The sequence below is a fragment of the Arachis ipaensis genome, chromosome B02, assembly GCF_000816755.2.
Source record: "Arachis ipaensis cultivar K30076 chromosome B02, Araip1.1, whole genome shotgun sequence".
NCBI classification, from domain to species: Eukaryota; Viridiplantae; Streptophyta; class Magnoliopsida; order Fabales; family Fabaceae; genus Arachis; species Arachis ipaensis.
In genome coordinates this window covers 11,870,002-11,882,019 of record NC_029786.2, presented here as the reverse complement: position 1 = coordinate 11,882,019, position 12,018 = coordinate 11,870,002, and the positions used below count along the sequence as shown (strand labels likewise).

Below are 12,018 nucleotides of genomic sequence, written 5' to 3'. Positions count from 1 at the left end.
AAGAGATCCATGGTCTGCTGGTGAGACAGCATTTTTACAGACATCTTTTTGTGGCAAATTCACTCTTGGATCTGTATACCAAATGTGGACGAATAGATCTTGCTAGCAAGGTATTTGACTGTATCGAATACAAGGATACAACCTCTTGGAATACTATGATTTTAGGCTATGGTATGCTGGGTGAGCTTGACACTGCAATCAACCTCTGAGGCAATGAAGGAAGATGGTGTGGATTACGATTCAGTGTCCTTTATCGCGGTTTTGTCAGCTTGCAGTCATGGGGGGTTAATTGAAGAAGGGATGAAGTACTTTATAATGATGCAGGATCTTAATATTGAACCAACACAAATGCACTATGCTTGTATGGTTGATCTTTTTGGAAGAGCTGGGCTAATGGAAGAAGCTGCAAACCTTATTAGAGGCCTTTCCATAGAAGCAGATGCTAATATTTGGGGTGCGATGCTCGGCGCATGTCGGATACATGGAGATGTAGAATTGGGCTGCTGGGCTGCTGAGCATCTGTTTGAGTTGAAGCCTCAGCACTGTGGCTACTATATTCTGCTTTCAAATATGTATGCAGAAGCTGGAAGATGGGATGAGGCAAACAAAGTTAGGGAATTGATGAAATCAAGGGGAGCTAAAAAAAATCCAGGTTACAGTTGGGTTCAAATTGAAAATCAAGTGCATGCATTTCTAGTTGGTGAGAAAATAAAGAGCTTGGATAATGGCTTCTTGCTATCAGAATGTTGTTAAAAAGTAAATCTTGTTATGAATGAGGAGCCACTAAATATTTGTTTTGTGAAAAAGAGAAATACAGTTAAGACATTGTTTTATTTTTGTTATGGAAATTATATTAATTTATTTTTCTAAGAACATCCATAATTTAATTATTATGATTAAAATACAGAATAAATATTAATATTAAATTTCATGCTTGAGGATATACAGTGAAATTATTCAGTCATTAAAATAGCCTTTATAATTTTCAGCTAAATATAGTTGTATGGTATGAAAAAATTTATCAAACCACATAAGGAGATAATACCTCGTATAAAACCAGCAATAGATTTCAATTGATGAGCAGTAAGTATAAGAAGAATAAAAAGAAACATAACTGTTGGGAATAAGGAGTATGACCACAATTTAATTAATTATATATTAAATAATTTGTTATTGTTATTATATTAAAATATTAATATAATAAGGTCATTGATTAAATTTAGAGATTTATCATTGTGATAGTGATCATAATATTGAGAGATAAATCTTTTATAATTTAATTTAAATTGTTCTTAGTCATAGGATTATTAAAAAGGACATTAATAATCCGGAAATATCAATATATATATATAATGATCTTTATTGGATGAAGATTAATAGATCTCATTTATTAAATTATATATATAGATAGTGCATATAGAGATATGACCATTGAACTGACTCACTTTGAGAATTCCTAATGGTTATAATTATCGTATATTTATCAATAGGATATTCTCAAGATGAACATGGTAATAGAGTTTCCTTTGACCTGTGAATGTCATATTAACAATGTATTTATTATACTTTGATTCCGGACACCTAATATCCTAAGGTGCTAGTTGAATGGATATTGGGTATGATTTAAATATTTGTAAAATTAATGATTCGTCAATAAGGAATCCGTCAACTCTCGGTAAAGAGTTTAAGCTCTATGATTATAATGACTGTGATGAATAAAACCTTGGCCAAGGGGATCGAATGAATGAAGAAATGAGTTTCTTAGGTCATTCACAGTTCATTATAATAATGGTAACAAGTTAGACTTTGACAATTAAACCATACTCTAAGAGTTAACCAAGAGCTGGAAAGATGGAAGGAATTATACTTTGTTCTTCTGAGGTTCTTAGTAAAAATATTATTACTTCATACTATCGGGTCGTCAAGGAGCGTTGCTAGACGTCAACCTTGATTAGTAAATTTAGTACGACTAATTTACTACCCGCTTAGTATTGAACCTATGGGGTCACACACTAACGAGTTCTAATCCTTGGTAAATAATCATTTAATTATTATTTTGATTAGATCAAATAAATAATTATATTAATTCAAATAGAATATTATTATATTCTTTGCTAACACCATGAATATTATAATATGATAATTGAGAATATTAAATAATTAATTATTTATTCTATGATGAGTTTTAAATATGGATAAGATCCTAACTGATTCTGTTTCAAATTAAGTTGTAATTTGATTTACAAATCAGTCACCAATCTCATACTATATATGTGTATATGATAAAAGAAAAATATACAAGTTTTTTTCTTTTACCTCCACATACACAAATATTCTAATTCTTAGTGAAGAATTACTGGTGCAAGGAGTTGCAAGAAATTTTTCAGTTAAATCCATTGGTCAAGGAGTTGACAACAAGGATCAGTCTTGGTATGGATACACATAGTACCTTCGAACTATCGAAGGAAAAAGTTTTCATTTACTAGGGTACTCAGGTATTGGCATCTAACATATCTTATTTCAATAAAGTTTTAACCACAAAAATAGATCAATAGAATTACTTTATTACTTCCGCTGCGTGTTATGAACACTTGTAATTCTTTAGTGGTATCAAAGCTTTGGCTTTTTTGTGTTTAAATTTTTATTCCTATTTTCTTAAAGTCTGTGAATTAATAGGATTAATTCAAATTATTTTTTAAGCATGTGATGTATTTATTTCCATTGAGATGATTTTCTAATAAATTAATAGTTAATTTATTTTAATTATTTAATTGTGATTAAATTATCATTTTTTTAATATAAAAGTTATATTTATAATCAAATATTTGATTTGATTTGATTTATTTATTAAATTTTATGATTTTGATCACAATAAAAGGAATAAGATGTAAAATATCTTTTGTTTGTTTCTGATATATATAAGTATATATATAAAGATCAAATTTGATTTGATAATTTTTTAAGGCTAAACGTTAGTACATGAAAAATCAAATTTTGATTTGATTAATGTGTTTTGAACACTATAATTTTAGAAATTAGTTTTTCTAATGTTCTTTATTATAAAGAGCGGCCTGATAACCAGGAGTTTTATTTTCAAGATAATAATCAGTATATACATTTGATGTATTAGGAATTTAATTTTATATTTTTACCTAGACAACTTGAGAGTATAAAATTTAATCCATGAGTACTGATAAAAAAAATCTCTAACAATAGAGATAAATTCCAAAAGTTAGGAGATTGTCAAAAATAAATTTATTTCTTGTTTACAATAAGCAACCTGACAACCAGGAGACTTGTACTCAAAGATAGAATTTATTTATGCATATGATGATGTATAAGAAGAATTAATTTTATGCTTGAACCTAGACTATCTAGGAGTATAAAATATAATTCAGTTAAATAATTGTTTGACAACCGGATAATTATTTGGGATTATAATTGTATGAGATATAATTTAATCATGTTTATTTGGAATAGATATGAGTAACAACTTGACAACCAAGGTACTCATTCACAATTCTAAATAATTTTGTCAGAAATATAAATTTCTTGATTTACTTTCATATTTTAAATTTTTAAATATGTCAATCTTTCATATGCATACTTAAAAGTAAAAAATTGGCTACAAATTGAGAATTGTTCTCATGTATGAAAGGGTTATTATAGACATAATAATCCTATTGAAATAATATTGTCCAATAAAATTTGTGATGGAATAGTCCGTACTTATGAAGTATTTGAAATATTGCTTTACTGGATGGGTTGTTTTGACAACTATATCTATAAATTCAAAATTCAAAAACATTTTTTCACTATTTATTACTGAACATCTTGAGAAGATGTAGTGCCCAGAGTACGATAGTATGACTATCAAAAATTTTGTTTAAATTAGTGGGAGTATTGGGCGATATATTTTGAATTAAACAACTTTAGAAGTTGGAATGCCATTAGGCAAATGGTTGTAGCGAGAATTGTTCTTGCAAGCATTTTTGGAGATTTAGTTTGTTACAAACAATTTATAATTGGCCTTAAATGATTAAGGTTTGTGGTCTTTCTGAAAAAGCTCAACATGAGTATTGAGAATGCTAATCAAAATTGCTCTTAAAGGTTGGTTTGACCAATATTAAAGATATTGAGTATTTTTATTCTAAGAGTTTAAAGTAAAATCTCTAATATCTAATTGATATTTTATTGAATAGAGAATGAAATTTTCTTAATGCACAAATACTAGTACTCTATGTACTCCATCATGTTTAAAGAAACATGAAATTTGATTTAGTTGAGGATCACTGTTTGTTAAATATTTGGACTATGTTTTAGAAATGTTGCTAAATTAATAAATTTATCACTAAATCAATTTTTTTTATCCATATGAGATATGGAAAAGGTATAAGGTGAAACTCAAGAACATTAGAGTTTGGAGATGTCTTATATGTGTTAAGAGATTGCACAACAATAGAATTGATATTAGGTCCGATAAATGAGATTTATTGGTTACCCTAAAGAAATAATGAGATTATTTTTATCACTTTTCTTATGATAAAGTGTCTGTGATAAGATGTTAAACTCTTTTTTAGAAAAGGGATTCCATCTTAAAGAAAGAGTGGGAGTACAATTACTTTTATTAGAATTGTATACCACTCAATAGAGGATATACTTTCTCAAAGTATAAAAGGTTTAATCGTCAAACTAACTTTTCGAAAAAGTAGCCTATTTGTATAATGATACAATTCTATACAGATAGATCTAATGGTTAATTAGATTTTTATAATCATGTTCAATAATAAGGATTGTCCTTAAAATAAAATTACGCACTATTGAAGTGGGAGATTTCATGTTTTGAAAAAATGTGATATTTATTATATATTAGGCATATTTTGCAAAAAAAGTCAAGCACATATGCTCAAGAGTTAAGGTATTTAAGGTCAAAAGAGTTTTGATAAACACAAATTTGCATTGAAAATGATACACATGATTGATTGGCTCTAGTGCAAGTGGGAGATTATTGAGATAATAGTATGCCCAAGATCCAATCTATCATGATTGACTCTCATGCAAGTGGGAGATTGTTGGGAATAAGGAGTATGACCACAATCCAATCAATCATATATCAAATAATTTGTTATTGTTATTATATTAAAATGTTAATATAATAAGGTCCTTGATTAAATTTAGAGATTTATCATTGTGATAGTGATCATAATATTGAGAGATAAATCTTTTATAATTTAATTTAAATTGTTCTTAGTCATAGGATTATTAAAAAGGACATTAATAATCCGGAAATATCAATATATATATATAATGATCTTTATTGGATGAAGATTAATAGATCTCATTTATTAAATTATATATATAGATGGTGCATATAGAGATATGACCATTGAACTGACTCACTTTGAGAATTCCTAATGTTATAATTACCGTATATTTATCAATAGGATATTCTCAAGATGAACATGGTAATAGAGTTTTCTTTGACCTGCGACTGTCATATTAACAATGTATTTATTATACTTTAATTCTGAACACCTAATACCCTAGGGTGCAGTGCTAGTTGAATGGATATTGGGTATGATTTAAATACTTGTAGAATTAATGATTCGTCAATAAGGAATCCGTCAACTCTCGGTAAAGAGTTTAAGCTCTATAATTATAATGACTGAGATGAATAAAACCTTGGCCAAGGGGATCGAATGAATGAAGAAATGAGTTTCTTAGGTCATTCACAGTTCATTATAATAATGATAACAGGTTAGAGTTTGACAATTAAACCATACTCTAAGAGTTAACCAAGAGCTGGAAAGATGAAAGGAATTATACTTTGTTCTTCTGAGGTTCTTAGTAAAAATATTATTACTTCATACTATCGGGTCGTCAAGAAGCGTTGCTAGATGCCAACCTTGATTAGTAAATTTAGTACGACTAATTTACTACCTGCTTAGTATTGAACCTATGGGGTCACACACTAACAAGTTCTAATCCTTAGTAAATAATCATTTAATTATTATTTTGATTAGATCAAATAAATAATTATATTAATTCAAATGAAATATTATTATATTCTTTGCTAGCACCATGAATATAATAATATGATAATTGAGAATATTAAATAATTAATTATTTATTCTATGATGAGTTTTAAATATGGATAAGATCCTAACTGATTCTGTTTTAAATTAAGTTGTAATTTGATTCACAAATCAGTCACCAATCTCATACTATATATGTGTATATGATAAAAGAAAGATACATAAGTTTTTTTCTTTTACCTCCACATACACAAATATTCCAATTCTTAATGAAGAATTACTGATGCAAGGAGTTGTAAGAAATTTCTCAATTAAATCCATTGGTCAAGGAGTTGACAACAAGGATCAGTCTCGGTGTCGATACACATATTACCTTCGTACTATCGAAGGAGAAAGTTTTTATTCACTAGGGTACTCAGGTATTGGCATCTAACCCATCTTATTTCAATAAAGTTTTAAGCACAAAAATAGATCAATAGGATTACTTTATTATTTTCGCTGCATGTTATGAACACTTGTAATCCTTCAATAACTTTTAGAAATTTTCAGCTTTAGGGACAAGCTTCCAATTCAACTATTAGATTCAATTAATGAAAATTCTTCATCGTTTGAACCATTGGACTTTGTGTGTTCTATATTGTATTTGTATAAGAATAATTAGAGGATTTGAATGTGTATTTTAAAGTATTTGTTATAATGTATGCTATTATTTTAATTTATTATGTGCTTTAAGATTGATATTATTAATTTTGAAGGGTTAGAATTGAGTAAATATACATTATGATATATATATATATATATATATAAAATAGGTGAACTCGTACGAGTCTACGAGTTAACTCGCGAGTCGAGTCTAGGTCAGCTCCACGAGTTTACTTAGACTCGCGAGTTTGATAACCTTGAAGATACCTAAAGCATCGGTCTCCACGCTCCCAGTTACGCCACCTAATATGACTTAATTCATTAACACACTTGGATTCTAAATATGAAGAAAGGATGTCAGTGTAAGATAATGTTACCTGTTTGCAAGTTGCGGGGTTCCCGAAGAACCGACGCTAGATATGGGAGACGGATCCAAGCCTATGTGCAGAAGTGTTAGCGGACCATCAATTTCCTTGCAGTCAAAACGAGATGCCCTACATAATGACTTGTACAGCTGTGCCAGACATGCAGATCTCCAACTGTACTATCCGATACTGCCAAAATCATGAAGCAAAGGCAGGAACTTCTAGTACACACATGCCCCAGACTTGTCACCAAATAAGACTGTACTAAATAATAACATAATGTGGCACTTCACGTACCTCTGCATGCTGGTTTCGTCAACGAACTGTAATCGTTATTTTAGATCTCGAAGCCACGTCAGTTTTATGCAACTTGCTCTACAGTCCGACTTCCTCGGTGCAACCCTAAATTGCTACAAACACTCCGCCTCTAAGGTTTCAAAACTACTCATAGTCATCTCTGTGACTGGAAGACCGTCTGTTGGAAGACCAAGAATAACAGCAACATCTTCCAGTGTCACAGCACATTAACCAACAAAAAACCGGTAAACCGTAAATGTTCTTCAACCCTATCATTGTACCGATTCGGAGAGAGTGGGTGATCACATGTTAGATACCGTGAACTCTACAAAAGCATATCAGATTATTAGTCAAATCATTAACAATTACTAATTTACTATTATAAGATAATAATTATCTAACTAGGGCAACTAATTTATTAAACTCATACTAAACTTTTTGTTAATTAGTTAATTTAGTAATTACCATGTATGACTAACCTAACCTACTAATTAATTAACTATCATTATTAAATAATTTTCACAATTAACTAAACAAGACATAATAATTGAAATCACAAAGCTATGATATATAATTTTACTAAATCCAATTCAAACAAATAATTTTACTTAATCAAATTTACTAAATCCCCGAATAATTAACTTAACTGCTAAATTTAATTAACAACCCTATAAATTATTTTGAATGCTTTATAAAATATAAAAAATTACGATATTATTATTATACATATTTTACTCATTCTGTTCCCAAATGAGCATTGAATTACATAATTATTTATTTATTTAGTCACTAACAACAAACTACCTTACTACTAATAATAACTAATAAATAAATCCAATTCTTGTTTAACTAATAAAATTTTACTTCATTAAACCCTCAACTACACTAACATATTTATTTCAATTAAAAATCTAACAACAAACAAAAAATTATTACAAAAAATTCTACCTAATTTACTCAAAATTTTTCAAACCATTTCCAAAAATTATACAACTTAAACATAATAATTAATTATAATTTCTAAAATTATTACAAAAAATTCTAAACATATATTTTTACTAATTTATCACATTACATCAATTTAAATATTATCATTAATTAAAAAGTTCACTAATCAACTACAACTGTATATATATACATATATACTTTCAACAATAAATTCTTAAGTTCTAATGATAATCACAATTTCTTAACCTATATGTTCCTAAATTCACTTTCTAACAATAATAATAATTCTATAACATATAATATTTACTTCATTTAAATATATATTCCTAAATTTTTAACAATAATAATAAATCTGAAATATAAAAAAAATTAAAAACTAAACTTACATAATTAGGATGGCTGAGATAATGTATAATATGAAATTCAGGACGATCAACATCTTTATATTTTTGTTTCTTTGGCATTGTGAATTTTTTCTTCAAGTTTGCATGAAGAACAATGAGATTTTGGAGGCTCAAGAAAAAGAAGAGAGGAAAGGGGTTGCTGGTGGGATTCACTATGAAAGTGACTCGGAGGGAGTGAGTTGAGGTTCCAGGAAGCATGTTAGTATAAAGGGACACTGTTCTAAGGGGCAACGAACGTGCGACACGTGGCTAGGATCGCACAAATCGGACGGTCCGAGTTGTGCCCTCTAATCAGACCGTTCGAGTTCCTACCTCCAACTCCCTCCGTTCGATTTCAGTCCCCCTGACACCACATGCAGATAAAGTACTCATGTTCTTCATAATGTTGTATCACACCAAACTCTTCTCCATATTAAAATTAGAGTAAAGGAAAATCCGTTCCTGACCTTTTTTTTTGCGGACATTTTCGTCCCCGAGGTTTGGAAAATACTTTAATGTCCCTGACCATCCGAAAAAGTGGACATATTTACCCCTCCGTTAGAGTCGCTCAGTTTGCCCTGACGGAAAACGGTGACGTGGCTCCCATGGCGCTGACGTGGCCGTTACGGGCTGCCACGTGGGATGGACTTTTGAAAAGAGGATGTATTAGTCCTTTCACACCAAAACGTGTAGCTTTTCAAAACAGGACATATTAGTCCTCTCACCCCAAAACGACGCTGTTTCTCCCCCACCCCTCCAAACACACTTTAATCCCCTTCTGCATTTCCAATCAACAATACTTCACCAAATCCAGAAGCAGCAAATTCAGCACTTCCAATTTTGTAATTCCAGAATCATCAGCAATGCATTCAAAGCACATAAACAAAGAATCAACAGAGTAACAAATCGTAGCAACATCAGCGGAATTTCAAGAAAAATGAGAGGCAGGAGTCTAAGCAAATTCAAATTCAACAAGCAATTCAGCGACATATTCACCAACAACAGAGCACAAATTCAATTTCACAGGCTCAGTTCACAATTCAACCAGTCCAGATTGTGCAATTTATGAAGAATATGTAAGAACTCCTTATAATTCTGGAAAAATTGCTACACTCTCAAATAGAATCAGCAACTTACCAGAAATTGCATATGGAGAAAACAGATCTGAGAGAATAAGAAAAATTATGCAAATAGCACCTGAGAGCTTGAAGGAGTGAGATCTGATAAACTCTCCGGTGCATCGATTATATGCCACCGAACACTGAAGCTCCATTTTTCGTCAGAATTTTCGTCTGGAAGCAGTCTAGAGATATGACCAACAGCAACATGAAGATTTCGGCCCACGACATAAATATGGCAATCGCAAGCATTGACAGCAAAAGGCTTGCATATTTGCTCAGGCAAAGGGGGGCCATCTATGGCATCCCAGGAGTCTGTTTCTGTGTCATAGACCTTTAGCTTCATTCTTTCGAGCTCCGAGACAACAAACAAGTGGCCATAAACAACGACACTTGAACCGGTCCAGCCTTCTCTAAGTCCAACAGCCATGTTTTCCCAATTATCTGTTCTGGGATCATAGACTTGTCCCCTTGGAGAGACATAAAAGGGCCATAACCATCCTTCCTTGACGAGAAGCTTCCTGTTGAGAACTGCTGCATCATAAGATGCCATATTGGTTCCTATGCTGGCGATAGAGCGCCAATTTCCAGTGAGAGGATCCAATACCTTTCTCATCTAAATACACACCTCACCTAAACCCTCCCTTTCACAACTAAACTTGATTTCATTCCCCTCAAAATCCAAATCCTCCTCAACAAACACAAAATTTCCTGACTTTATGAAAGCAACTTCACCACAAAGCCAGTAACTTTACTATCAACTGGAAAGAATTTAACTTTGGAGCACAGAGATACCAATTTACAAAAAGACAAAAGCTTAGAAGCAGCACATAGAAAAAATCTCAACTTTATCTGAAATAGCAATCACTAAGGACCCCACGGCGGGACCCACGGAGACGTCGTCGTCCTTGGCAGAAGCGTCGTCGTCAGTGCATATGCACTTGCCGAGTATGAAGGGAGTGGGAGCGAGCAAGGGCTTGTGGTCGAGCGAAGACGATGCGGAGGTTGAGGAAGGAGAAGAGAGAGAGCCAGCACTGCCACGTATGGAGACGGAAACGGAGGAGAAGCTGGCGGGAGTGGTTCCGGTTCCGGTGGCGGCGATGATTGAGGGCTCGGCCTGGCAGAGGAGCCACTCGATGGTCTGGCCGTCGGACTTGTGGCCGAGCTCCGTCGGATGCCATGGGTTGGAATGCTCCCTTTCTTCCATCACCCGCTTCACCTTCACACTGAATTCGAAGGATTAGGGCTCAAGGATTTCATAGATTGGGGGTGGGGGAGAAACGGCGTCGTTTTGGGGTGAGATGACTAATATGTCCTGTTTTGAAAAGTTACACGTTTTGGTGTGAAAGGACTAATACGTCCTCTTTTCAAAAGTCCATCCCACGTGGCAGCCCGTAACGGCCACGTCAGCACCACGGGAGCCACGTCACCGTTTTTCGTAAGGGCAAACGGAACGGCTCTAATGGAAGGGTAAATATGTCCACTTTTTTGAAGGGTCAGGGACATTAAAGTATTTTCCAAACCACGAAGACGAAAATGTCCGCGAAAAAAAAGGTTAGGGACGGATTTGTCCTTTACTCTTAAAATAAAAAAGTGGTACTTTTTGACTGAACATAAAAATAAGAGAATCTATGGTTTAAAAACATTATATCTTATGGAAAATTTAATGTTGCCTTTCAGGAACATCATCACCATTTTTTTCCAATTTTTTAACATTTTAATTTTTCGAGATAAATGTCATATCAAAGAACCAATAAAATAAAATGTCTATTTTCACATGCCTGATTCAAATGTCAAGAAGAAGGAATATTATTCTTAGAATAATTATCTAAATCAGTCTCCAAGAATTTTAAAAGCAGACATTTTAGTTTCTAAAAAAAATTAATACATAAATTAATCTCTAAGATTTTACTCCGATAAATAAATCAGTCTCCAACTCATTTTTCGATAAAGTAATTACCCATATCAGTCCCCAAAAATTAAAAAAAAAGGGACATTTTAATCCTAAAAAAAATTAATATACAAATCAATCTCCAATATTTTTTTCCGTTTAACATAACAGTCCTCCGTCCAAAAAAAAAAAAAAATTATTACTATTATTAATTACATAATAATATTGTACCATAATTTTTTGTATTTTTTGGACAAAAGTAATGATAAATTTATTCATTAGATTCTTATGTATGTATTTATAATATAAAAAGAGTTTTTGCATAAAAAATATATATAT

General features: G+C 31.7%; 1 protein-coding gene and 1 pseudogene across 1 annotated transcript; one reads left to right on the top strand and one right to left on the bottom strand.

The window, feature by feature from the left end:
- LOC107624957 overlaps positions 1-877 on the top strand; it is a 5,998-nt pseudogene extending 5,121 nt beyond the window's left edge.
- LOC107626862 (F-box/kelch-repeat protein At1g30090-like) lies at positions 9,853-10,341 on the bottom strand. The gene has a single exon (XM_016329752.1). The coding sequence runs from the start codon at positions 10,339-10,341 to the stop codon at positions 9,853-9,855; it is 489 nt and encodes a 162-aa protein (XP_016185238.1).